This window comes from Capricornis sumatraensis, chromosome 13 (genome assembly GCF_032405125.1).
Source record: "Capricornis sumatraensis isolate serow.1 chromosome 13, serow.2, whole genome shotgun sequence".
NCBI classification, from domain to species: Eukaryota; Metazoa; Chordata; class Mammalia; order Artiodactyla; family Bovidae; genus Capricornis; species Capricornis sumatraensis.
In genome coordinates, this window is record NC_091081.1 from 75,545,729 (window position 1) to 75,573,525 (window position 27,797).

At 44.7% G+C, this 27,797-nt stretch overlaps 1 protein-coding gene across 1 annotated transcript; it reads right to left on the reverse strand.

The window, feature by feature from the left end:
• Positions 1-685: 685 nt before the first annotated feature.
• ZBTB2 (zinc finger and BTB domain containing 2) lies at positions 686-25,816 on the reverse strand. Its single transcript, XM_068985458.1, has 3 exons — positions 25,803-25,816; positions 8,191-8,375; positions 686-2,160 (listed from the first exon to the last, which is right to left on the reverse strand). Exons 2-3 carry the CDS (start codon positions 8,361-8,363, stop codon positions 789-791), a joined length of 1,545 nt encoding a protein of 514 aa, XP_068841559.1. The 5' UTR covers positions 8,364-8,375; positions 25,803-25,816; the 3' UTR covers positions 686-788.
• Positions 25,817-27,797: the final 1,981 nt, after the last annotated feature.

Genomic DNA, 27,797 nt, shown 5'->3' on the forward strand with positions numbered 1-27,797 from the left:
AACAAATTTGTTGGAAACTGAAACACATATTTTGTTGTTATTCAGCTTTGAAAAAAGCCAGCAATTAGATAAGGCATGTGCATTAATTCACCTGTTTACAGCAAGTATCCACACATTTTCTCTTCCAAACACACAGACCCACAGCTTGTCATGTTTTATCCAAAAATTAAGATTGCCATCACATTATTACTTTTTCTCTTTTGTGTTTTGTTCAAGTAGATTTCTCAACTAATGATTTTTCCTAACCGGACATAATCTCAAAGGATGCATTCTGAAATAAGACACCTGCAGGATAACTACTAAGAATGTTTTCTTGGGTTTGAAGTTTCCCCACACCTCTAGATTTTGCATAGTTACAGAGCCCCACTGTATCTCTAAGAAGCATGCTGTATTTTTCAGGCATTGTTTTTCCGAGAAGGGAGACTTATTACCCAGGGAAAGTCATAATTTTAGCTTGCCAACTTGCATTGGAGTTGTTTTGTTATGTTATATACCCTTCATTAGTTCCAAGTAGGTTTTTAAATCATGTAAAACGTCTCCAAGTCTATGAGCTTATAAGTACTACTGACCATTATCTTTCCAATATCCCCTGAATTAAAGAAATATGTTCCAGGTTTATAATGCACAGAACCTTGAAGAGGAGGGGCTGGGGACAGGGCAGGAGGGGTGGGGGTAATGGGGCCGGGACCTTTCTGTATCATGCCATGGAGAACAAGAGTTCTGAATTGGGGGAAGGGAAGGAAGAGAGTCTTTGTAAAAATGACAGTTTTTAAAAAGATAAGTAACATTCAGTCTAACAACACTGTTTCCTGTTCCTTTTTGATGGAAGCTAACACCGGGTGGTCCGGTTCCGTCACTTCCGAGTCCCCACTGCCCAGGAGAATGGATCGCCCCTCCTCCAGGGCGAACACGTCTGAGTTCTGGTTTTGGCATGAATGTTTAACCACTTCGTTGGGAGTGGAGAACGTTTTGTCACACAAGTTGCATTTGTAGGGTTTGTTCGTCTGTACCAACATGTTGTCCATCTGGCTGCCTTCCTCAAAGGTGCAGAGCTCCAGAGTCTGTTTGTCCACCATGGTGTAGGTGTCGATGCTCTGGTTGAGGCACACGTGGCGGGCCGCCTGGTTGGCCCTGCAGAAGCTCTTGTCGCACGTGCTGCATTTGAAAGGCTTCCCGGTGTGGATGTACATGTGCTCCCGCCAGTGGCTTTTCTGGATGAACTTGCGGCCGCAAATGGTGCACTCGTACTTGCGCCGCTTGACCTCCCGCTCCTGGTCCGCCTGCTCCAGGTTGTCAATGTCCGCGATGTCCGAGGGCGGCGGCGTGTCCGAGTGTGGCTGCCCATCGATGATGGGCGAGTCTGAGATGTGCTGGAGCTCACTGTCACTGATGATGCCCGCCTCTGGCACTTCCATGGCGTCCTTGCCGAGGTCCGCCGCGTTGCTGCACAAGGACAGGGGCACGCGGCTCTCGCCAGGCTGGCTGGCCGTGAAGGGGACCCCCGTGTGAATCTGGAGGTGCTCCCGCAGGCTGCTCCGCAGCGTGAAGCGCCGCCCGCACAGGTGGCAGGCGTAGTACTTGGGGAAGCTGCCGTTCCTCTTCATGATGCTCGGCTTAACATGGGCGATGGTGAGGGGCGCGGGCTGCTCGTCCGACGAGGAGGCTTCCAGGTTGGTCTCCTCCCCGGGGGGTGGGGGAGGAACAGGCGTGGAGACGAGGTCAGGCGACAGCGAGGTCTGCAGCGGGTCTGAGGGGGTCATGTGTGTCCGGTTCACCTGACTCAGGTTGGAGGGCAGCTGGGAGAGCTGGGAGGCCTCGGGCCCCTGCTCCTGGCTCATCCGGGTTGCCTGCGGCCGCGGCTCCCGGGCAAGTTTCTCAGGCGCCGAGGCGATCTTGGTGGCTTGTCTTAGCTGGTGATCTGCGATCTGAATGCCATACAAGGATGACGCCAGTGGGAAAACTTGGTCGGGATGAGAAAAGGCTCCTTGGCTGGCCAGGCTGGCCTCCTGGATCAGCGGGTAAGCGTGCAGGAACTTGATGCCCTGCTCCAGCCGCACCGGGTCGATCAGCTGCGGCGCCATCTTCCCTGTGTACATGAGATGCAGGAGATAGCTGAAGATGTCCGGCTGGATGTCGGAGGGCTTCAAGCGGACACACTCACTGGAAGAGACAAGAGAAAAGGCTGTCAGTGGATGTCGCCCGTGACTCAAGGGATTCCATAAAACCCGAGGGAAAAACCAGGAGGGCTCTTTAGGAGGCAAATGAAACAAGACCCATCTCCCATATCTTACTGTGAGCTTCATGAACTGGAACACTCAAAAGGGTGTTCAACGGGAACCTATGCAATTTAATTCTAAAACTTAATAGGCTTCTTAACAGAACAGGCAGGAATACAATAAAGATATTTTAAAGGACCAAGAAAGGGTAATTCATGTTAAAGAAATATGGTATCTTAACTCATAGATTCTTGAAGTAGTCTTTCTCCTAGTAACCTATGTAAAATTATATCGTTTATAAACAACTTTGAGTTTTATGGAGAGGATCCAGTGCTGAATGGCCCATGACCCAGTAAACGGTTAAGAATCCCTGATGTGCATATCTTTTAGCTAAATGTCTAGGACTTTATATTGATTCAATGCCACCTGGAGCTCAACAGATCTTTTAAGTTAAGAGTCACACAACATAACGTAGGGGAGTTAGACTGGTGCCTAAGAGCAAGACCACAAAAGTAAGAAAAACTAAATCTCCTGTCCCTGCTCTGAACCCCTCTGCTCTCTCCAGCACGACGGGCAGAGTGCAGCAGACCTGGGAAGAACCAGGAAGGTGAGCCACATTCCAGCTCCAGTGGAGTCTGATCACCATCTCAGTATCACTGGATCACATGAAAAGCAGCTATGGGACAATTCAGTTTATCAAATATAATCATCCCCATCATTGGAACTGCAGCTGGGATTTATAGGCATTTTCTCATTGAATTGCCATTAATTCGCATTTTGGAGCTTGCCAAGTGGCACAGTGGGAAAGAATCTGCCTGCCAACGCAGGAGACTCAGCTTCAGTCCCTGGGTGAGGAAGATCCCCTGGAGACGGAAATGGCAACCCACTCCAGTATTCTTGCCTGGGAAATCCCATGGACAGAGGAGCCTGGTGGGCTCCACCAGGTCTCAAAGAGTCGGACATGACTGAGTGACTCAACAACAATTCACACTTTACAGATAAGGAGTTGAGGCTCAAAGGGATTTATACCTTGCTCAGTATCAGTGTTAGTAAGTGGTGGGACTTAAACTTGAGTCTAACTTCGAAGCCAAGACACCAAGATTCTTTGGACCATTAAAACAATCCTGTGTAGAAGAGGCAGATCTGGAATGATCATTGATATGGAAACCGAGATTCCCCAAGGTTCAGTGGCTTATATAGGGTACCAAAAGGAGCTGTGGCAAAACTGATGGTCTAACTTGCAGACTTCAGTGTTTGCATCATCCTAGAAACAGAGTACAGATTCAAGCAGTAATAACAAAAAGCTCCCAAGAACCCTCCCTAAATCATCAGTAAATAAACAAAACCTGATATATCACCATAAATCGATGCGATAAAGACCTACATGAGGTGTAAGTGCTGTCACCCACTGAGTGAATATATTCTGACAATGCATTTTTCAACCACAAAGACTTTTACCTTGAATGCTTTTAGAATTTATAATCATTTTCCATTATACCACTTATTACTATTATGACTCTTTTGGGGACCTTTAGCTATTTATCTTAAGTATTTTCCAATATGCTAAAATAGTAACAGTGTAATCTGCTCTTCTAAATGTAGTATTTTATTCTGTTTTTTTAAAAAAAGGGGGAGGCAAGTGACTATTAAATGGCTTTTAAAGCTATCTGTGATAAAATATACTTGAATAATTACTGTATTACCATCAATGTGTGTAAATTTCAAGATGCCTGCATACAAATAATCATGTGTAAAATGTCTGACTATAAAGTATGGAAGGCTTTATAGAATATATTCTTTATAAGCAAAGATCAAGCAAAAAAACTAGTACCCCTTTGACAACAGAAAGGGAAAGAGTTTTTGTGACTGTTTTTAAGACACACAGATCATTCATGTCTTTATTTACAGACTTTTTTTATAGTCCTTTCAATTATTTATATTCCTTTAAATAGGAATGCCAATACAGGTGGCCCTTTCCTTTAAGCCAAGATAAATGCCAACAATATTCTGTGCATAGTCAAACATATTGAGATGCCCTAGGAAAATTCAACATTCAAAATAAAGCTCCAGGGATTTGGTGTGGTGAAGAAAACTTTCATAATGTAAACAGTCAACTCCGGACTGAAGACTAAACTAGCAGGGAATCTTTCCAGGGCCAGGCAGAGGCTAGAGAACGGGAAGCCACAGGCCTTGAAAGATGCAAATCACCCCAGGAGCCTAAAGAGCACCTTTTGTTCCGTGGGGACTTGTGTGTTCAGTTGCCCAGTCGTGTCCAACTCTTTGTGACCCCATGGACTGTAGCCCGCTGGGATCCTCTGTCCATGGGATTCTCCAGCCAAGAATACTGGAGTGGGTTGCCATTTCCTCTTCCAGGGGATCTTCCTGTCCCAGGCTTGAACCCGTGCCTCCCGGGTCAGAATTCTCTATCCAGGAGCCCAGACACCGGGGAATGTTACCATCTGTGGGGATGGAATGTTTCTTCAATCAGGAGGAAGGGTGGTGAGTCCCCCTGCCTCCACGGCAAAGAAAAAGGAGCCTCCATGAAAGGTAAATCCCTGGCGGGGTCCCTTTCTGGAAAAACTCTGTTGTAAATTTTATTATTTCCCCTTATTGGTTATTGTATAAGTTGAGTTGTCCTCTGTCTATTGACTGTGAATGGAGGTGACTGGATAGTAAGCCTCTCAAATTTTAAGGAACTTTGTGCAATTTCTGAGGGCAAAGAAGGGATGGGGTTGGGGAGGCCCCATCCACACTTCAGCCAGGCTTACAGGCAGGAAAAACTCTGGGGCCCGGGGGACAGGTGAGGAGCCCCAGGCAGAGAGCAGTGGGGCCCTGGGGTTTGCGGTCAGCACCCAGGGCCCGGGGAGGTTGCCAGACACCAATTTATCTTGATTTGTTCATCTTCATCTTTTTTTTTCTTAAAGCAGAAGCACATAGACACACTCAAGACATTTAAAAAGTCATTTTAAAAAGCTCCTTATGTCACATTCCGGCCATCAGTGTCCTCCATGGGTATCCCTCCCAGGCAGCCAGACCTCCTGTCAATTGCTCAGCTTGCTCGAGGCCACTCTGGTCACATCCCAGGCTTTGGGGAAGGAAACAGCTGTCTACAATATACTTACACGTAAGTGGTTTGGTTTGTAGATGTATGTTGGGCGTAACACTTTTATGGAGGAAAAATACAGTTTTTGCACAAGCTACAAGCCCTTCCTAAAAACTTTCACAGTCATTTACATTTTTAATCTTCCCTTCACTAGACCCTTTAAGTAAAGGATGGGCTTAAAAGATTTTGAAAATAAGGATTTAAAAATAATGTTTTAAAAAAAGTAATGTGAGAAACTATCAGAAGTTATACTTAGGAAGCATCCATAAAACAGAGACATCTAGTGGTAACTGCAGACATAAAACACTCTCTCAGTGTGAAAAACTATTCTTGGTCTCCCCTACAGTTGCTGCTGTTGTTCAGTTGCTAAGTCACGTCCGACTTTTTGTGACCCCATGGACTGCAGCACCCCAGGCTCCCCTGTCTTCCAGAATCTTCCAGAGTTTGCGCAAATTCATGTCTATTGGGTCAGTGATGCTATCTAACCATCTCATTCTCTGTCACCCTCTTCTCCTCCTGCTTTCAATCTTTCCAACATCAGGGTCTTTTCCAATGAGTCGGTTCTTTGCATCAGGTAGCCAAAGTATTGGAGCTTCAACTTCAGCATCTCTACAGTAGTCAGCAGTTAAGAGCAGGGCTCTGGTCTTTGCCTAAGCATTCTCCCTTCCCAAACAGTACATGCCAGCTCCGGGGCAATAACACACTGTTGCTTGAACTTGGGGCTCCTCTCTGCACCGATACCACACTCCTTTGCTAGAATGGTATTTGCTCACTGCTCCACACTTGCACTTCCTTGGGATCACAAAGAGTCAAGTACGACTTAGTTACTGAGTAACTACACTTATAGTCAGTTTCCTGCATCTATTTAAAAATCATTACACTGTATTCTTTTATTCCTCAAAATGAAAACCGGCCCCTTGGCAAGACAGTTTAATTCACTGTGTTGAGACTTCCGGTATCCATTAGCAATAAAGGAACAGGGGGCATCCTTAGGGTCAAAAGATAAAGCAACATCCACCTGCCATTAATCCTATTAACCACCCATTCTGCTCCTCTAGATATCTATCAAGTGGCTATTATACACAAATCCGTGAACTATAGGCTGTGACCTTCAAAACATTTGTAGAATGTCCTCCAGCATCTTACAATCGAGGAAGGGAGGCAAGTACAAAAATAACAACAAAGGGAAAATATGCTGCTCTTACAGGATGGCATGAATAAAGTGCTCTGAGATGTAAGAGCGGAAAAGACTGATTGCCTGGATCGTTTCAGCTCACTTGATTGCTGGAGGGCTGGGGGTGGGGGTGATGGAGATGACCTGCGGCTGCGGACTATGGCTCAGGGAGTGGGCGCAAGGCCAACAAAGTGTGGTCAAAGTGGGGGATGGAATGTCCTGAGGGGGTGCCTTCAGAAACTGGCTGGAAGGAGGTCAGGCTCCCTGCCTGCTGGGCCTTGAAAGACAGAAAGAAGAATCTGTGTGCTACTCTGATGTGTGATGAGTGTCCTCTAGGTTTCCAATCAAAAGAATAACACAGTCTGATAGGTTTTGGAACAAAGGCACACGCCAATCAAAGCAGTGCTTAGGAATATTAATCTGGTAGTAATATGGAAAATGATTAGGAAATGGAAGTGAGAACAGCAGGAAAAAACGAATGTGAAGAAAACATGATTTGGGGGCAGTTTTAGAGAGATTTTAACTATGGGTTACTTGAAGATGAAAAAATAAAATAGAGAAGCCAGAGGCACTTCTGGGCAGACTTAATTCAGCTGTAGTCATGCAAAATGAGATAAAAGAGGATATTCAATTCTAGAGGTCCAGCAGACAGCCTGGGGCCTTGGGAAATAAAAGAGTTCTGGAGACAGAGAAAGAGCAAGGCCAGGGCTGTGAACTGGTTTCCAGTAGAGGCAAGGTCCAGGAAAAGAGGAGCACCCGTCAGAAGAGGCAGACAGAAAGCAGCGAGGAGACTCAACTCACCAAAACTGCAGGAGGCGCCTGTGCAGAAGGCAGAAGAACAAGGGGGATTCAGAGTCATCAAAATGCAGACGACAACCCTGAAGAAGGAAGGAAACAGGCGCAAATGCTGCAGAGGACACGGGCAGCAGTGACTGGGAGGATAGCGGGGTTCTGAAGAAGAGGTGACCTTGGGAGTAATGAGGTCTGTGGGGCGATGGGGTGGAAACCGCAGTCCCCGTGTAGACACAGAGTGCAGGATGAGGAGTGGGGAAGTGAGGCCACAGACCACCCTCTGAAGAACTGTCACAGGGCAACAAGGAGAAGCAGCGCCACCAGGCAGGTGACAGCGGTGTCGCCGAAGTGCTGAGCCTTCACAGACTCGGGGATGACGGGGAGGGCACCAGTTAAAAATGAAAAATGCAGAATAGAAACTACGGCGAACCTGGGAACACGAGGGCAGCAGGAGCATCGTCTTCCTTAGAAACCAGGATGTCTTTTCTCCAAGACAGAACAGACGGGGAGAAAAAAAATAAGGAGATGGAGTCATTTTAGGGGAGAAAAGAAGGACACGGTGGGAATTCATGCTGCCAAGCTTCTCATTAGGAGACTAAAGATAAATACTCAAAGTCCAGTTGTGGGGAGGGGGAAGGGGAGACACGGGGCAGGACTGGAGGAGGAAGCTGCCTTGTTAGTGGACCCCAGGCTGCGATCTGGACTGGGCGGGGGGGAGCCCCGGTGCGGCTGTTTGGAGGTGGAGGGGCTCCCTGGGGCAGGTGAGGTCACGAGGGACTAGGAGCCTAGGGAGAGGTCATGAGAACCATGGTCCTGATGAGGGCAAAGAGCAGGTTCAGTGGGAAAGAGGGCCGTGGAAGGTCAGAGGCTACATTCATTAGATTATTATCAACCACGTTAGTTACCTGGTCTGATGGACAAACAACATCTTAAAGTAATTGGAGAATGAAGCAAGAACTGATTTGTGTGCCTTGAAGTACACATCGCCGATGGCAACCGTGCAGTCACACAGGAAACCAAACTCTCGCTGAGCGTTTAACTGTTGCAGGAGAATAAGTCCATGGTTGGCCAAATCCATTTTTTAAAAAATCTGCAAGGCAAACAATTTTTTTTTTTAAGAAGGTGGTTCACAAATCAGTATGTGTCCTTATAGTCACCAACAGTAATGATCATGGCTAATAGGTCAGGCACTGCTAGAAACGTGATATAAATTCAGTCTTCACAACAGCCCTGGCAAGTAGTTCCATCATTTTTCCCATCTTACAGATGATGAAACTGATGGGGAATTCGGGGACTGCATGCTTCGCCCGAGTTTATACAGATGGTTTAAGTGTGGGAACCAGGAACCGGACTTGAGCGGTCAGCCTGCCAGACAGCAAACATTTCTGGGTCTTTGGTCTTTAAGTTTAAGATTTCAAATGAAAATTCTAATGATCCATTAGAAGTTGTCAAACCTTCTAGAGAGATGCGTAAATTAAGGTGCTGGTCAGGGCAGAGCAGAGAGTAAGACAGAAAGATCTCAGTAAGTTTGGGCAATACTCCAGCTCCTGCTGTGTAGATAGGGAAGCCTTGGCAGGGCTATAATAACCCCCACATGCCTTATTCCTCAAGGGTGAGGACACAGGACAGGTGCTCTTCTCCGTCAGTTGTAGAGGAGGAAATGGGCTTCGAGACGGGTAAGTAGTTATGTTAGCCAGGGCCATCTGGTCAGATGGTGAGGGGTGGGGGTGGGGAGTCAAAATTTAAATCTGAATCTTGAAAATTCTAAGCTCATTATTCCTCCTTCACTCCAGCAAACCATGTAGCCTCAATCTAACTGCATCAAGGGAACTGCTTCTGGGGGAGCGAGTGCATCGCATCAGGAAACTGCTCCTTCCCATGGGCAAATAGCATTCATAAAAGCCCAGCACACATACATCAACATTATACTTAATAACATAGTTAATGGTGAGAAAGAGCAAACGCTTTCTCCTTACACTTGAGGACAAGGCAAGGATGTCTGTTCCCACTATCCAATACAGCATACTATTCAATGTAATCATTTTAGCCAGCACAATAAAGCAAGCAAGGAAATAAAAGGCTTACAGACAGGAAAGGAAGAAATAAAATTGTCCCTATTTGCAGATGACATGACTTTTACATAGGAAATCCCAAAGTATCTACCAAACCTGGAATTATTAAATTACTTTCGTCATGCCACAGAATACAAGATAAACATATAAGTCAATTGTAATTCTATATACTAATGCTGAACATGTGGACACAAATTTACTTGTTAGAAACAAATCATTTACAATTACAAATAAATGCAATACATAAATGTTAATCTAACAAAACGTATAGGATTTGCATACTGAAAATTGGAAAATGCTGATGAAAGAAATCAAAGATCTAAATAAATGAAGAGACACGCTGTAGGAAGACAAGTAGACATGTTTAGGAAGACATAACACAAATCAGTTTTCTATATTGATATATGGCTTTGCTATAATTCTTCTCAAAATCCCAGCAAGATTTTTTTTGTAGATACAGATGAGAGTATTTTAAAATGTTTATGTAAAGGCAAAGAAACTAGGATAGCTAAAATAGTTCTTAAAAAGAGGAATAAAGTGGGAGGAATCAGTCTAATTTTGAGAGGTGTTACAGAGCTATAGTATTCAAGGCTGCATGGCGCTGACAGGAATAAACACACAGATCAGTGGAGCAGAACTCAGGTGTAGACCCACAGAAATATGTACAGTAGATCTTTGACAAAGGCACAAAAATAATTAAGTGGAGAAAGAACAATTTTCAAAAATGCTGTGGGATCCAATGAACTCCCATAGATGAGAAGAAAAAGAAAGCAAAAGGAAAACAGAAAAAGAATTTTAATCTGTCTCGTATCTTACATAAAAATAACTCAAAATGCATCACAGGTTCAGATTGAAAATACCAAACTATAACTTTTGGGGAAAAACATGGGACGAAAGAAATCTAAAGAGGCTCTAGGATTCATCAAACATACAACCTATAAAAGGATAAACTGATAAAATGGACTTCATAAAAATTAAAGGAGCTTCCCAGAGGGCTCAGTAAGAAAGTGCCTGCCAACACAAAAAACTCCAGTATAATCCCTGGGTCGGGAAGTTCCCCTGGAGAAGGAAATGGCAACTAACTTCAGTATCCTTGCCTGGGAAACCCCATGGACAGAGGAACCTGGTGGGCTACAGTACATGGGGTCCCAAAGAGTTGGACACAACTTAACAACTAAATAACAACAACAAGAAAAATTAAAATCTTTTGTTCTGAAGAAGACCCTGGTAGGAGGATGAAAAGATAAGCCACAGACTAGGAGAAAAAAATTTGATAAAGGACTAATATCAAGAATATATAAAGAATTCTCAAAACTCAATAGTACAAAAACAACTGAATTAGAAAATGGGAGAAAGACTTGAAGTGACATCGCACCTAAGAGGATACACAGATGGCGAAATAACACGTGAAAAGATGTTCAATAGTGATTAGGGAAGAGCAGACTAAAACGATAGTGACATTCACTGTCAGGGTGGCCAAAACATCGACAAGCAAACGCTGGCAAGGATGCACAGAAACGGACTACTCACACCACTGCTGGTAAGGATGTAAAATGGTGTAGCCACTCCAGAAAACAGCAATTTCTTTTAAATCTAAGTATGTAACTATAATGCTATCCAGAAATTGTACCCAAGGACATTTATCCCAGAGAAATGAAAACTTAGGTTCATATGAAAACCAGTACTTGGATATCCACAGCACCTTTATTCCTCAGTCAAAAACTAGAATCTACCCAGATGTCCTTCAGTTAAACAGTGTGGTATGCCCAAACCACAGGAAACTACTCAGCCTTAAGGCGAAATGAAGTACAAACATATGCAGCAACCTGGGTGAGTTATGTCCCTAAAGGTTACATACTGTATGATTCCATTTACATAACATTCTTGAAAATCACAGAAACGGAGAACAGGTGAGGGGTGGAGGGGTGAGGGGAGAGGAGGCCAATGATGTCTGGCTATAGAAGGGCAACAGGAGGGAGCTGTGTGGAGACAGAAATGTTCTGCAGGTCAACTGTGTCAACGTCAGTACCCTGCTTATAATGGGGGTGGAATTTTGAAGATTGTTCCATTAGAGGAAACTGGGTAAAGTGTGCATGAGATCTCTCTTATTTTTTGCGACTGCATGTGAATCCACAATTATCTCAAAAAGTTGAAAGAGAAAAGCTCATCACACATTAATTAATTAGATTAAAAATAGATAAAACTACGATGTTTAACTTCAGAATCAGGAAAGTGACCGTGGACAAAGAGTTACCAATAAACTTAAAGACAAAAACAGAAACTTCGGTTCTTGCTCAGCTGGTGCTCAACTCCCCAACCTCCTTCCTGTTCTAGAGATGATCTGGCAGATTCAGAAACTGACAAGTACGCCCTAAAATAAATGAGCAAAGTGGAATGACACTTTAATTAAGAGACTGATGTGGACCACAAAGCAAGACTCCAAAATGTCAAGTTTTGTGTTTTCTATCAAGAGCTTGATCCAAGTAGGAGAGGCAGGAGAGCCACCCATGTTGGCTGTAGCTCCTGAGTGTGATAGCCTCACCTGCACATAAACACTGATGGTGTGGATAGGGAACTTAGTTCCCCAGTGTCTTCTGCACACGTCAGAGAAGGCAAAAGCACTAAGATGAGAAAGAAGAGACAGAGAAAAGGCCTAGGGCTCATGATGAAAGCCAGAGATGCTGCCAGGGGGCAAAGTAACTGGGATGATGAAGAAACACACTCTAACCTGACTAGGATAGAACTCTAGAAACTAGTCTTCAAAGCTGTTCTCTGAAAAGTGCCAGAACACTAACTTGCCCTTCTCTGCAAAAAGTATCATACCTTTTAGAGAAAACTGGGCTGAGCTGCTTTATCATGGCCCCTGACTCTGATCATGAACACATCCACGCTCAGGCAGCTTTGGGTGTCACTTTCATTGACAAGTATAGTAAGCAGTTACTATTTACCTTTTGATGGTAACAAGAGGTTATTGTTTATGGAATGTTCACCATTAACCATTCTCTTCATGCCGTTCATTTATTTTCATGCTAACTTGAGCTATGTGAGGTCTTGCTACCCACTGGTAACTCAGACAATAAAGAATCTGCTGGCAATCCAGGAGACCCAGGTTCAATCCCCGGGTAGGGAAGATCCTTGGGAGACGGGAATGGCTTACCCACTCCAGTATTCTTGCCTGGAGAATTCCACGGGCAGAGGAGCCTGGTGGGCTATAGTCCACGGGGTCATAAAGAGTCAGACACGACTGATCAACTAAAACTTTAGTACAGAGATGGTACCCACATTTTACAAAAGAGGAAACAGGCTTAGAGAGGCTAGGTAGCTTGCCTAGATTACAGAATCCATAAGTACAAGAAGTGGGATTTAAACTGGAATTCATCTGATTTGTTGGAACATACTACATACAAGTATGTTAGTTTAAAATTAATTGGAGATTTTTAATGGCTACTTTAAAGTGTGAACATTGCTGTAAGAGATTCAAATATTAAGGATACACACTAGCATTCATCCACTCCCAACTCTACCCATTTCCCCACATTCTAGCCAACAGTGGGTATTAACACTTTTTAAAGACTCTTTGCTAGTATCACTTTTTACTTTCTATGAATTTGATGAAGTATATTTTTTATTTTCTCTTATTTCTCTTTGTAAGTTTTGCCCATTGTCTATCAGGTTATTTTATTTTTTCCTTATCGATCTATAAAACTCTATTGTATATAAAGAAATGAGCCCTCTCTCATGGATGTTGATGATAACATTTTTCTTACTTTCTTTTGATTCTGTTTTAGAGAATTTTTAACGTATAAAATTTTCACCAAATTTATCAATAAATTTACAGGATGATTTTGAGGTTTGGGGTTTTTACATTAACGAATATATATCATCTCTTCAATTTAGCAAAATGAATGGCTCCCTACCTCATTCCATCAACAGACAAACGTTAATATCTTATTCAGATGATAAGATTAAAACTATGATAAAACTGCAAAATGTTTCTTTTTAAAGAGGGTCTACTAGTTATTTTAGGGTCTCAATTTAGGACCATCTAGAATAGAAAAAGAACTGAAAGTGTTTTTCCAATACAGAAGGAAGAACATGTGTCTAGAATCTCTGAGAAGAGGAAAAACAAAGAAAATGTGTCATATGTTCATAATTCACATGGGGGGAAAACCCACATGCATCAATTTTTTAAAATCTTAGAGACCAAAAAAACCCGTCTTTCTCAGGGAGAAATCATACCCCGCCCCCTGACTGTTACGTGTATGAATGAGTGTGAGAAAAGGGGGTAGGATGGGGTACTCGGCCCCCCCTCCACCCCGGCCCGGCTGACAGTACTGCTCTTGCCCCAGGGGCCCCCTTCATAATCGTTTCCATGAGCCTTTACTTGCACAACGCTGCGTAGGCTGAGGACGGAGCATCTTCATGGGTTGGCTCTGCTCCAGACTACCCTCCCTTTGTGGGAATGGACATCTGCTCTTCCCACCATCGACTGCTCACCCAACCGCATCACTCCTGCTGCCCTGCACTGCCCACCAAGGTCACCGAGGGCCTCTTCCCCAGCCCGATGCAAGAGCAGCTTATTCGACCTCTCTGCGGCATTTAATACCCTTCCCTCCTGCTCCATAAATATTCAGGCCCTGCTTCCAGGACAACGCACTCTGGTTTTCCTCTCACCTCTGGCTCTTTATTCTATTTTAACCCCCATCAAGGTTCCTCTTTTGCAGATGCTCCTCTGCCTTTGGTCCACAGCCCACTTCTCTGCAGACTCTCCGTGGCGATTCAATCCACTCCCACTTGGCTGTCCCGCATGAGCCCTAAATTCAGACTAGGCAAATCAGCTCAAATCCCCAAAGGACAATAAAAGCCATCGACACAAACCTATTCCATCTGTATCCACAGCTCAGCGCATGGCGCCATCATCCACCCCTTGACCAAGGCAGGAACCCATGTCGGTCAGATACCCACACGCGGCCAATTAAAACTCTTCATCCCACCCCATGCCTTAACTCTACCTCCCTGCTCATCTCCATTTCCAGCTCCAGCCTCTCCCATTTATCCACATGGAACAGGTTAGCTAGAACTCTCTCTCCCAGGGCAAATCTGATGTTACCATCCTGGTGAAAATCCTCGAGTCTCCCGGCGGCTTGCAGGATGAAAGCCACATTCCTCAGCGTGGCTTGCATGACCCCAGATGACCCCACCACTGCTCACTCTGCACTCCATGCTCTAGCGCTAATCTCAACTACTGGTTTCCAGACTTCTGGGCTGCCCAGACCTACTAAAAACAAACCAATCCTGAAACTGGGGGTCTGACAGAGTGTGCTCCCTCTTTATTTTGCAAGAAAACATATCAAATATTCATATACCTATTAGGGATGGAGGGCTTTTCTACATAAAAAGGTGGACGTAATGACAGAATATACTTCTAGAGGAAGGACAGTGGTACTGCATTCAACAGATGGAACATACGCAAAAAAACTGCATTATCGCAAATCCAGTTTCATTTGAGTGTGTTGATGACAAGGGAGATAAAATGATGTATTTTACTCACTTGGGGAATTCTGGATGAACTGGGAGATGAGCTGCAGTTTTCTTTGCCCAGAAGATCCTCAATGCCCAGGCCATTCTTGGGCTCCTAACAGTACATAATCCTCATTGCTCAGAGGCCTCCCTCTCAAAGCTGAGCAGCTCAGCAACCTGATTTCTACTCATAAAGAGTCAGGAGATGGGACCAGTCTGAACTGGGCCTTGGAACGTACCCCTTGCAGAGGGACCCACCACTGACGACCTGTCCCTTCCTCTACCTCTACTTGTCCTCTGCAAAATTCCCCTGACCTTCCAGACTGAAGGGTCTTTTTGCCTCCAGAGGACCCGTGAACCTGCCTGATGCTTTTGGAAAGTTGGCATTGAGTCTTATCATTTATTGTTTTATTCATGTGCCTAAGCATACTGTCTGGTGTTCAGTATTCATTAAAGAAATGACTATATGTTTAGACAGAAGAAGAGCATTGAGTTCCAATGACAGGTTGGCCCCTGACTAGTTGCGTGATTGGGATAAAAGTTCAATTTCTATTTTTCCTAGATTAACTTAGAATTCTCATCAATTTAATGTGTGCTACATTTTGGAAGAAATTTTCAATTTTAAAATGTCACCTCGTGTTTCTTCATGCTAGTAATTATGTTCTTAACAGTGCTTTATAGTTTATAATAACCCTTTACACACATAATTTAATCCTGATCAATACCACAGGATACTGTCTTCTTACTGTTTGTTTCATTGCTAATTATAATGATTAATAATCAAAGCATGTGGACAGTGACTGCAGCCATGACATTAAAAGACACTTGCTCCTTGGAAGAAAAGATATGACAGAGCTAGATGTATTAAACCTAGTGAATTAAAAAGCAGAGACATCACTTTGCCAAAAAAGATATATAGTCAAGGCTATCATTTTTCTACTCGACTACTCATGTACAGATGTGAGATTTGGACCATAAAGAACAAACACCCTCTTCCAACAACTCAAGAGAAGACTCTACACATGGACATCACCAGATGGTCAATACCGAAAACAGACTGATTATATTCTTTGCAGCCCACGATGGAGAAGCTCTATACAGTCAGCAAAAACAGGACTGGGAGCTGACTGGGGCTCAGATCATGAACTCCTTATTGCCAAATTCAGACTTAAATTGAAGAAAGTAGGGAAAACCTAGACCATTCAGGTATGACCTAAATCAAATCCCTTACTATTATACAGTGGAAGTGAAATAGGTTTAAGGGACTAGATCTGATAGACGGAGTGCCTGATGAACTATGGACAGAGGTTCGTGACATTGTACGGGAGACAGGGATCAAGACCATCCCCATGGAAAGGAAATGCAAAATGGCAAAATGGCTGTCTGATGAGGCCTTACAAATAGCTGTGAAAAGAGAAGCAAAAAGCAAAGGAGAAAAGGAAAGATATAAGCATCTGAATGCAGAGTTCCAAAGAATAGCAAGGAGAGATAAGAAAGCCTTCCTCAGTGATCAGTGCAAAGAAATAGAGGAAAACAATAGAATGGGAAAGACTAGAGATCTCTTCAAGAAAATTAGAGATACCAAGGAAACATTTCATGCAAAGATGGGCACAATAAAGGACAGATATGGTAATACACAGAAGAATTGTACAAAAAATCTTAATGACCCAGATAATCACGATGGTGTGATCACTCACCTAGAGCCAGACATCCTAGAATTTGAAGTCAAGTGGGCCTTAGGAAGCATCACTATGAACAAAGCTAGTGGAGGTGATGGAATTCCAGTTGAGCTCTTTCAAATCCTAAAAGCTGATGCTGTGAAAGTGCTGCACTCAGTATGCCAGAAAATTTGGAAAACTCAGCAGTGGCCACAGGACTGGAAAAGGTCAGTTTTCATTCCAATCCTGAAGAAAGGCAATGCCAAAGAATGCTCAAACTATCACACAGTTGCACTCATCTCAAATGCTAGTAAAGTAATGCTCAAAATTCTCCAAGCCAGGCTTCAACAATATGTGAACTATGAACTTCCAGATGTTCAAGCTGGTTTTAGAAAAGGCAGAGGAGCCAGAGATCAAATTGCCATCTGCTGGATCATAGAAAAAGCAAGAGAATTCCATAAAAACATCTACTTATGCTTTATTGACTACGGCAAAGCCTTTGACTCTGTAGATCACAATAAACCGTGGAAAGTTCTGAAAGCAATGGAAATACCAGACCACCTGACTTGCCTCTTGAGAAATCTGTATGCAGGTCAGGAAGCAACAGTTAGAACTGGACATGGAACAACAGACTGATTCCAAATAGGAAGAGGAGTACGTCAAGGCTATATATTGTCACCCCGCTTATTTAACTTATATGCAGAGTACATCATGAGAAACGCCGGGCAGGAGGAAGCACAAGCTGGAATCAGGATTGCCAGGAGAAATATCAATAACCTCAGATACGCAGATGACACCACCCTTATGGCAGAAAGTGAAGAGGAGCTAAAAAGCCTCTTGATGAAAGTGAAAGAGGAGAGTGAAAAAGTTGGCTTAAAGCTCAACATTCAGAAAACGAAGATCATGGCAACCGGTCCCATCACTTCATGGCAAATAGATGGGGAAACAGCGGAAACAGTGGCAGACTTTATTTTTTGGGGCTCCAAAATCACTGCAGACGGTGACTGCAGCCATGAAATTAAAAGCTTACTCCTTGGAAGGAAAGTTATGTCCAACCTAGACAGTCCTGAGTATTCATTGGAAGGGCTGATGTTGAAGCTGAAACTCTTAATACTTTGGTCACCTGATGTGAAGCGCTGACTCATTTGAAAAGACCTTGATACTGGAAAAGACTGAGGGTGGGAGGAGAAGGGGTTGACAAAGGATGAGATGGTTGGATGCCATCACCGACTCAATGGACATGAGTTTGGGTAGACCCCAGGAGTTGGTGATGGACAGGGAGGCCTGGCAGGTTACAGTCCATGGGGTCACAAAAAGTTGGACACGACTGAGCAACTGAACTGAACTGAAAGAATGAGCAGAGTTAACTGGGCAAAGATGGAGTATCCCAGGCTGAGGGGTCAACATCTACAAACGCCTTAAGATAGGAGGGAACAAGATGCAACTGGGGAACTAAGAAAAAAGGTCAATGTCACTGAAGGGAAAAGAGCCAGAGAGGAAATGAGGCAGGCGAGGTGGGAGACTCTGGCCTTGTTAAGGATTCTGGTCTGTATCTTAAGAGCAAGAGGAGCTGCCAAAGGGGACTTGAAGCAGGGTGACATGACCAGTTGCCTATGATGTACGTATCATTCTGGCTGCAGCTAGAAGGCTAACCAAATTGTGTGTGTGTGTGTGTGTGTGTGTGTGTGTGTGTGTTGGGGGGGGGGTGTTGGCGCAGTGGGGGGCAAGAGGAGACCTGTTAGAAGTGGTTGAGAGCGGAGGTCTTCCAGTGGTCTAGAAGACAGATGACAGATTGGATGGTGGTGATGAAGATAGAGGGAGAGGGACAGAATTTAAAACACAGATTAAAAAAAATCAATAGAACTGGTTGACTGGTGGATTAAACGGAGGAGGGTGTGTGTAGGGGATCAAGGTATCTTAGACAACCCCTAGAATCAGCATGTGATTCTCCGCAGTGGAGGACACATGGGCAGAAACCCAGTTTTGTGGGAGACAATCATGAGGTTACATCCAGACTTGTTAGTCCAGATATGTTGGGACTGAGATACTTTGAGACACTTCAGTCGGGACACAGAGAACTTGATGGTCTCTCTATATATACTGATATTGGCCCGGAGCTCCAAAATCTTGATTTATGTCAGAAAGTCTTTGGAGAAGCCAGGTGTGTCTGACTCCAGAAGTCACATCCTTAAATCACTACATGATAGTTCAAAGATGTTAAAACTGTAAACTAACAGGGGTCCACTGAAACCCTGGTATTCTGGGAATAAATTCCACACTCTTTACACAATACTACCTTGCTCTATTGCTGTTCAGTCATTAAGTCATGTCCGACTCTGTGACCCCATGAACTGTAGCACACCAGGCTTCGCCATCCTTCACTATCTCCTGGAGTTTGCTCAAACTCATGTCCAGTGAGTCAGTGATGCTATCTAACATCTCATCCTCTGCCACCCACTTCTCCTCCTGCCCTTAATCTTTTCCAGATCAGGGTCTTTTCCAATGAGACAGCTCCAATATTTTGGCATCAGGTGGCCAAAATATTGGAGCTTCAGTATCAGTCTTTCTAATGAATATTCAGGGTTGATTTCGTTTAGAATTGACTGGTTTGATCTCCTTTCTGTCCAAGGGATTCTCAAGGGTGTTCTCTAGCACCACAGTTTGAAAGCATCAGTTCTTCCGTACTCAGCCTTCTTTATGGTCTAACTCTCACAACCATACATGACTGCTGGGAAGATGATAGCCTGTACTATATACCTTTGTCGGCAAAGTGATGTCTCTGCTTTTTAATGTGCTGTCTAGGTTTGTCATAGCTTTTCTTCCAAGGAGGAAGTGTCTTTAATTTCATGGCTGCAGTCACTGTTTGCAGTGAATCTGGAGCCTAAAAAAATAAAATCTGTCACCATTTCCACTTTTTCCCCATCTATTTGCCATGAAGTGATGGGACTGGACATCATGATCTTAGTTTTTTGAATGCTGAGTTTTAAGTCAGCTTTTTCACTCTCCTCTTTCAGTTTCATCAAGAGGCTCTTTAGTTCCTCTTCACTTTCTGTCATTAGGGGGGTGTCACCTGCATATATGAGGTTATTGATATTTCTCCTGGCAATCTTGATTCCAGCTTATGAGTCATTCAGCCTGGTATTTCGTATGATGTACTCTGCGTACAAGTTAAATAGGCAGGGTGGCAATACCTAGCCTTGACATACTCCTTTTCCAACTTTGAACCAGTCCATTGTTCCATGTCCAGTTCTAACGGTTGCTTCTTGACCTGTGTACAGATTTCTCAGGAAGCAGGTAAGGTGGTCTGGTATTCCCATCTCTTCAAGAATTTTCCATAGTTTCTTGTGATCCACACAAAGGCTTTAGTGTAATCAAAGAAGCAGACTTTTTAAAAATTCCTTTGCTTTTTCTATGATCCAACGGATGTTGGCAATTTGATCTCTGGTTCCTCTTCCTTTTCTACATCCAGCTTGAACATCTGGAAGTTCTTGGTTCACATATTGTTGAAGACTAGCTTGAAGGATTTTGAGCATTACCCTGCTAGCATGTGAAATGAACGCAACTGTATGATGGTTTGAACAGTCTTTGGCACTGCCCTTCTTTGGGACTGGAATGAAAACTGATCTTTTCCAGTCCTGTGGCCACTGCTGAGTTTTCCAAAATGGCTGGCATATTGAGTGCAGCACTTTAACAATATTATCTTTTAGGATTTGAAATACCTCACTAGGTTTGTTGGTAGTAATGTTTCCTAAGGCCCACTTGACTTCTCACCCCAGGATGTCTGGCTCTAGTGAGTGACAGCACCATCAGTCCCAGTCACAGAGGACCAACAACCTGATGTAAAACTGAAGACCTGTATAATAAAGCCCCCACCCATTCAACACTATAAATGGAACTCAAACAAACAAAAAATCATTTGTCTTACCAAATCAGAATTGTGAGGAGAGGAATGAAAGAAAATTAGAGATAAAGAAGAGAGTCAATTCTTAAAAGTGGGATTTCATAGAATGTCTTCTTTATGTATGTATATTTGTACAAGGTGGTTTTTTCCTTAAGTAAATTCGGAGACTGTAAGAGATTGTATGTTGAAACAGATTAATAACACTTTAATCCTTCACCTTTTATCACTGACTCACTCTGAAAATGGGACACTACCTAGATGACCAGTATTTTTAGCTGCCATCACATAGACACATGGTGGGCTGATCCTTAAGTTACTCATCTTTTGGAGGAATAGCTGAAAGGGATGAATATAATCACACTATACTCTGACAACTCAAGTTCCTCCTTCAGTTTTGGTATAAGAACAAGAGACCAAAACAGCTTTTGGGAATTGATGATTCACTTTTTAAAGATAACAGCCCTTCTAAGATACTAAATATCACTTAGACTACCCATTTCAAGGGCACTAAAAGGGTCCTCTGAAGTCTTTGATTTTATTTAAGTGAAGCATAAATGAATATTGCAATGCACAGGACACATCAGTAACAGAAAAGCACTATCCACAAGTAAGATTGATTCTTTCAAGTAGTTTAGACCACTTACCAGGAAGAAAAAAATAGCTTTTTCAATTAGCATTATTAATAATTAATATTTGAAGACCTATAAAGTAAACTTGAATGAGGCTAGCTGTTTGAATTTGAATATATTTTAAAACTGTATTTCAAGGCTAGGAAATGTATCTTATTTAGTTGTGGTGACAGACTGGCATATTTTTCTTAACATTTCTTTAGTTAATCCTCCACCATAGAAATTACAAAAAGAGGGGACATACACTAACCAATGGCACTTATTTTGACTTTGAATAGCAATGCACTTGTAAAATATTTCTTTAAAATTGTATTTTGCTTAAGTGAACATTAAAATTAGTTTTTAATTTGAGTATAAGGTCAGAAGGAGACAGTTCATGGATGGTTTAGGTGTCAAAGGGAAGCAGGTCTGAGATTTATGCTGATAAAGAGTTGATATTAAAGTGATAATTCTAAAGGTATTATGCTACAATCAACTTTAAGGAAACCTAATATGACCATGCAGCAAAATTTAAAACCTAATTTCATTTGCTTCTAGTAATCCCAAAGTAGACTGCCATTCTTTTTCATATGCTCTATCATGACTAGGAAATATAATCTGAGGAATACATGATCTGAGGAAATCTGAGGAAAATATAATCACCTATAGGGATAGTTCTGAATATATACCTTCTCAGAAAGGAGCTCCAAATATATTTTTAGATCAGTCTTAATGGAATAATTTACTTCACTATTTCATGGTTTCTCAAATTTTTGGCATCAGGAACCTTCAGACTCTTTATAATTACTGAGTACATCAAAGAGCTTTTGTTTATATGGAAAATAAGTATTGATATTTACATTAGAAATTAAAACTGAGAAATTTAAAAATATTAATTCAATCAGACATAGCAATAATAAGCCTGTTGTACATTAACATAAATAACACATTTTTGTGAAAAAAAATTATGTTTTCCAAAAGAATAAAAAAAGTGAAATGGCATTTTTAAAAAATTTGAAGTGGTATCTTTTTGTATTTTTACAAATCTCTGATAGAAGACAATTGGATTCTGCATTTACCCTGCTTCTCCAGTTATTCTGTTATGTCTGTTTTGGTTGAGTATTAAAGAAAATCTAGTCTCATCCACATATGCAGTTAAAAATAAAAAAGAAACATTTAATAGCCTTTTCAGGTAATTGTGGATATTATTCTTTGATATTACACCAAAACTTGACAAGCAGTAGTTTCTTAAAGGTTAGCTGTGGGATCTTAAAGTATATCAATGAATGGAATTTTCCTGCTCTACTATGGTAAAATTCATTGCTGTGTCTTGCACTTTGAATCAATCTTTTACTCATTCAAGACAATGTCATCCACTGGTCATTTGGAAAATGTCAGCTCATTTGAATTATGCAGACCTCCCCAGTGTTGACACATTTTGTCAACAGTGAAAAAGGCCAGTAACATCTTAGTATCAATATGAAAATAGCTTTGACCCCATGGAAAATGAAAAGATCCTGGGGATTCACAGGGGATGGCAGACCACTTTTAAGACAATCCCTGTTCAGAATCACTTTAGGGACTTGGAGAATCTAAATGACTAGGAGGTGTGTAGGGAGAACGTGTGTATACTTTGATATTGTGCTCACAGTTTTGATGTTTACCCTTGCTTCATGCAGAACTCAGGAGTGCACACTAAAGAAACTGTACATGAAAGTGTCTTGTAAAGGATAAAATTTGTCTGATCAGTACTTAGCCAGATACAGTAATGTGCTTTATAAATTCTTATCTTTCTGCATAGTTTTATTGATGTGTGAATATCACATGATGCAAACAAACCTGCTGCATGTGAGCAGATTATGTATTTGAGCCTAAAATACATGTCTCAAACTTGGCCTTTGCACTTAAAAAAAAAGGAAAAAAAAGAAAAAACAAAAAGAAAAAGGTCTTAACCAATGCCTCATAAGTGTTCTCTCTATGGTTAATGACTCCTCTGTTAAGGGCATATTAGCACTGTAAAACACTGACTCTTATTTACTGTGGATTCAAAGCAATATTTAATTATTTATCTTGAATTTGCTAATAAAAATTATAACCTACTTGAGCATTAAAAAAGGTTGTTAGTAAGTGTTGATTTAATGGTTAGAATGTTAAAAAGTTTTTTTTTTCTTCAGGGAAAAAACAATTTGCAATTCTCTTTTTGAGTTTCAGGGCCCTGCTTTATGACCCAAAGATCACACAGAATTAGGAAAAGTAACAAATGCCCCTTTGTCAGGTGTATTTTGAAACTTATGGTAAAGTCTCCAGTTGACCAGCAGTTCCTCCCTAACTGTGATGGCGTGGCAAGACACTACTTGTCCAAAGGTTCAAAGTTACTCAAGCGAAAGGCGAGTAGGTCCAGGGGTGAAGCAGCAAGACACAGGTTAAGAAATGGCAGGAGAGTCTCCAACATCAGCAAAGCTGATCCCAAGCAAAGGCTGTATCCCAGCCTTAGCTGTTTCCTTCATGCCCTGCTTCTAGGTCCATGATTCCAAAGATGGGGAAAGCACAACTCCCTATATAGGGCCATGTATACAGGGCAACGTATCTTCTTGAAGGACTGGGGTAAATACAATTTTATATTATTTAATAAATAATTTTTATATTACAAAAGTGCAGGTTTTGGAGGATAGGGCAAAGTTCATATTAATCATCGGAGAAAAAAGAAACGGTCATGGTGGCAGATTTATTCTGTGATGTAATACATCCAGTGCTTATTCTCTGCTGCTGGAGGATTCCAGGAGAAGAGTTTGGGGAGCACAATTTATTTACACCCTTTTTGAAGAAAAGCTTCAAAATTGGCAAGCAGGCAGCTGGTCTGTGCAGCAAAGCTCTAGCGGTGGTTTCTCTGCCACCCTCTACCAGGACTCCACTGGTGACTGCTGGCGCTTTCGACACTAACACCACTGTTACACCACTTCTTGTACTCTGAGATCTTGCGATGGTTTCAATAGCAGGTCAATTCTCTGGCTAGAAAATAAACTTCTACAAACCACAAATTAAGTGAGAAACGCCCAGTTTAAAGGAATGCAGTATTAGTCATAAGCGTCTTTAAAATTACTTTTAGCAGTTTGAAAACGCCCTGGACACACAAGATTACTTGGAATGCAAAATAAAAATGTACTTTAACAATTAATTTTGGTTTGTAGTAAATCAGAGAAATGAGGGTTTAAAACTTAATTCTGATTTTCTATTAAAATGTCAAGCCCCTCAGACTAAAAATGATGTTGGTATTTACACCCTACTTCAGTGACCCATTAAGGTAATGGGTCAAAACAGAGATCCATCCTAGAGAGGACTGGGCAGCCCACTTAAGGAAATCCAGAGCACCTTAGAGTTCTGCTTGAGCCCCGGGGCACCGATCTTTTAATGCTTTATTTTACTAAAACACTAACCTATGGAAATGAATAGACTTTTGAGAGTCACACTCTAAGTGGGCTGTAAGATGAAGAGCTAATGAACACTGCAGACAGCGGGGGGAGCAACGGGTCTGGGTTATTTCCCTAGGGCATAATTAGGAGTTTAGCAGATGAAGTTCGTGCAGTAAATGGCGTAGCAATAACTGCATTTTCACTCCACCCAATCACTTTCTTGCCTGCTCTGCTGCCCTTGCCTTCTTCATTGCCCTCGCCTTCTTCATTGCCCTCTTAATTCATTACCAGCTAAAAGTGAGAACATTGCTTCTTAAAGCATTTTCGGCCATTACCAGTTCTCAGCCTTGTTTAAAAATTCACGGTTTGGGGGTTTCGCCACAGAGAAAACGACTCTGGCCCCGGGAAGCAGACTCCGAGCCCCAACCTCCCCTCCGCGGAGCCCTATCCGGGTGTGACGGCCACATGTGCGGAGAGCGCGGCTCGGAGGCCGGTCCCACGGCCCAAGGCCAAGCAGCCAAGAAACCACAGCGCAGCCCTGGGCGAGTCTCGGCTTATCCGAGGCGCAGATCGCCCGTGGAGCGGAAGCTCGAGGCCGCCGCTCAGCGAGCCCACACCGGCTGCAGAGGCCGCAGCGGGCGGCCCCGGGCAGCGCCCAAGGAGGCCCGCATTGCCCCGCCCGCCCGAGAGCGGCCCAACGGCCGCCCCGTCAGCCTCGCTCCGCCCCGCTTCAAGGGGCGGGGGCCGGGCCGGGGCGGGACCGCCCGGACCGGAGGGGGGCCCGGCAGGGCCGCGGCGCCCGGCACTTCAGGCCCCGCCCCCAGCCCCGAGGGAGCTACAGGGGCGGGGAGGGGAGAGGAGGAGCGACGCACTCGGGCCGCGCCTCACGCTCTCCGCCACCCTCAGTCCCGCGTGCGCGCGCGCGCTCGCCCAAGTCCCGCGGAGTTTAACACAATGCCGACGCCTACGCCGTGCGCAACGCCCCGGCCGGCGCAACAGCTCGGCGCCGGGGGCGGGGAGGTGGCCAGACAGGGCGAGGGGAAGAGCGCGCGCGAGAGCGGGAGACAGCGCGAGACCCGAAGAGGCCGGAAGCGCGCGTGCGCGCCCCCGCCCGCGAGCGGGGAGGCGGAGCCGCAGCAGTAGCGGCAGCAGCTGTAGGAGCCGCTGCAGCTGGGAGAAGCGCCAGAGAGGCCGGGCCTGCTCCGGTCCGACCGGATCCCTCCCCTCCCCCTCGCTCCCCGCTCCCCTCCCCCAAACCCACTTCCGCAGCTCGCGGCCTTGCCGCTGAAGAAGCAGCGGCAGCGGCGGCAGCAGGAGGCGGCGGCGAGGCGTCGGAAGGATTACGCACCTGACGGGCCCGCCTCTCGGGGCTCCAGCGCGGGACGCTCACCGGCCGCCGCCGTTCGGGACGCGCTTCGCGGTGGCGGCGGGAAGGGAGGGACCGGCGACGGGGAACGGAACGCGAATCGCCCCCCTCCCCTTCCTCCCTCCCCCGCTCCGCCGCCCGCCCTCTCGGCTTCCGTCCCCTCCCCCTCCCGCAAAGCCCCGGATGGAGCCGCCGCCGACTCGCCGCCGCCTGGCTCCGGGGGATGGTTTTGTCAGGCGGCCAGAGCCCCGGCGCCAGGCGCCGCCGCCCCCGCCCCCCGCGGGGCGCCCCCTCGCCCTCGCTTCCCAGAACCGGGTCCCCGTGTGGCCCGGGCCCTCCGCCTGCCTTCACCCGAAGCCCCGGGACGGGGGGGGTGGGGGTCATTCGTCTTCTTTGTTGCCACCGCCGCTGCCGGAACCGTTTGCGCGCTCCGGTGGCCCCCGCCCTCCGCCTTCCCGGAGCCTGGGCTGTGGGGGCGGCACGTGGGCACCGGCCCCGGGAGGCGGCGGCGGTGCGCGCTTACCTGTCGCCGGTGCTGCTGCGGCGGGGAGGGGGGGCGGTGTGGGGGAGGCACCGCTGGGCAGCCTTGGCCGTGCTCCCCGCCGCCGCCGCCGCCTCTGCCTCTCGCTGCTGCTGCTGCTGCCGCCGCGGTCGGTGTCTCCGGCGCGGCGGCGGCGGGGCTTTTCCTGTCCGGTTACGTTAAGGTCACATGACCGAGAGAGCGGAGCGACTAGTGCAAAGAGGCTGAGAGCGGCTCCCGCCGGGGGGGAGAGGCGGCGAGAGAGCTGTGGCGGCAAGAGCCCCCTCCGCCCCCCCCCCCCAGCCGCCTCCCCTCCCCCCGCCCGCCTCCGCCTCCTGCTGCTCTGCCGCCGCCGCCGCCGCCGCCGCCGCCTGCAGCACTAAGTACGCTGCCGCTCCCACCCAGGCTCCGCGCTACGCTCCAGCCAAACTTCTGCAAACCATGTGCAGCCAAGGCGAGGAAACTTCTCTCCACCTATTGGGGCTTGAGGCTTGAGTCACAAGCCTCATGTTTACATAAAGCGTTAGGTAGGACGCTCCTGGAGATGCTCCGGCAAGGCTCGGAGAACTCCTGCTGGGATCCTTCTACAAGCGGCCTGCTTGACATCTCTCTGCCCGCACCTTTGTCCCTCTGCTGCCCGAATTAGCATACGTTTTAAGCCTTAAGTCTTGCAACGGACTTGAGAATGAATCAAGGAGCTCATTGTGGAACTAATACTCTTTTTTTTAAAAAAGATCGCCAGTGGTAGTCAGGAAGTCAAGCTGGAATAGAAATGCTTGTTTGTGGTGTCTCTGGAGATAGAACTGCTTCCTTACTGACCGGTGTGAGACGTTTCTGTTAGGATATAACTTGATGCTTGTGGCAGCAGTTGTGTTTTAGCTGGTGAAGTTTTGGTCCAGAAAAATGGAAGTCTGCAAAGCATGTTTGTTACTTAGGAACTATTTAGATACTTTTGGTCTGTGAGATACTGTTAGAGTGGATTCTAGAGTTGGCCATTCATTATTAGAGGTCCTGAAATCTTTTTAACGGGGAGTTCCTGAAACATGGCAACTAGACAGGCATGGAATTTAGTATTGTTTGATGGTGATTTTTAACATCTTAAGATTTACTTTTGCGTCATTGCCGTTTTGCTAGAATTTTATTTGTATCTTTAGAAGTAATGATATTGTCCTTTGAGGAATGCATTTAATGATTTCTTTGTTTTACGTATCTAGGAGTTTGAAGACTTAAGACTTGGCTTCATTTGTTTGGAAATGGAGGCGGCAGTTCCGTAGGCTTCTTTTTGGTTTTAAAGCATGCTTTCCTGATTATAAGCTCCTTGATTTGATGTGGAACCCATTTTGGTTTATTTTATGTAGTGAGACCTACGCACAGCGCCCTGTGACATAGTTCACAAAATACTTAAAGCAAGCTTACTATCTTAATACAGAATTAATTTAACATACAGAAATGTCCCT

Excerpts from the sequence above, each read along its gene's own strand:
- ZBTB2 (XM_068985458.1), bottom strand. The coding sequence starts at position 8,363 with ATGGATTTGGCCAACCATGGACTTATTCTCCTGCAACAGTTAAACGCT. Across the intron at positions 2,161-8,190 it reads TTGTTTGTCCATCAGACCAG|TGAGTGTGTCCGCTTGAAGC; the intron begins GTAACTAACGTG and ends TGTCTCTTCCAG.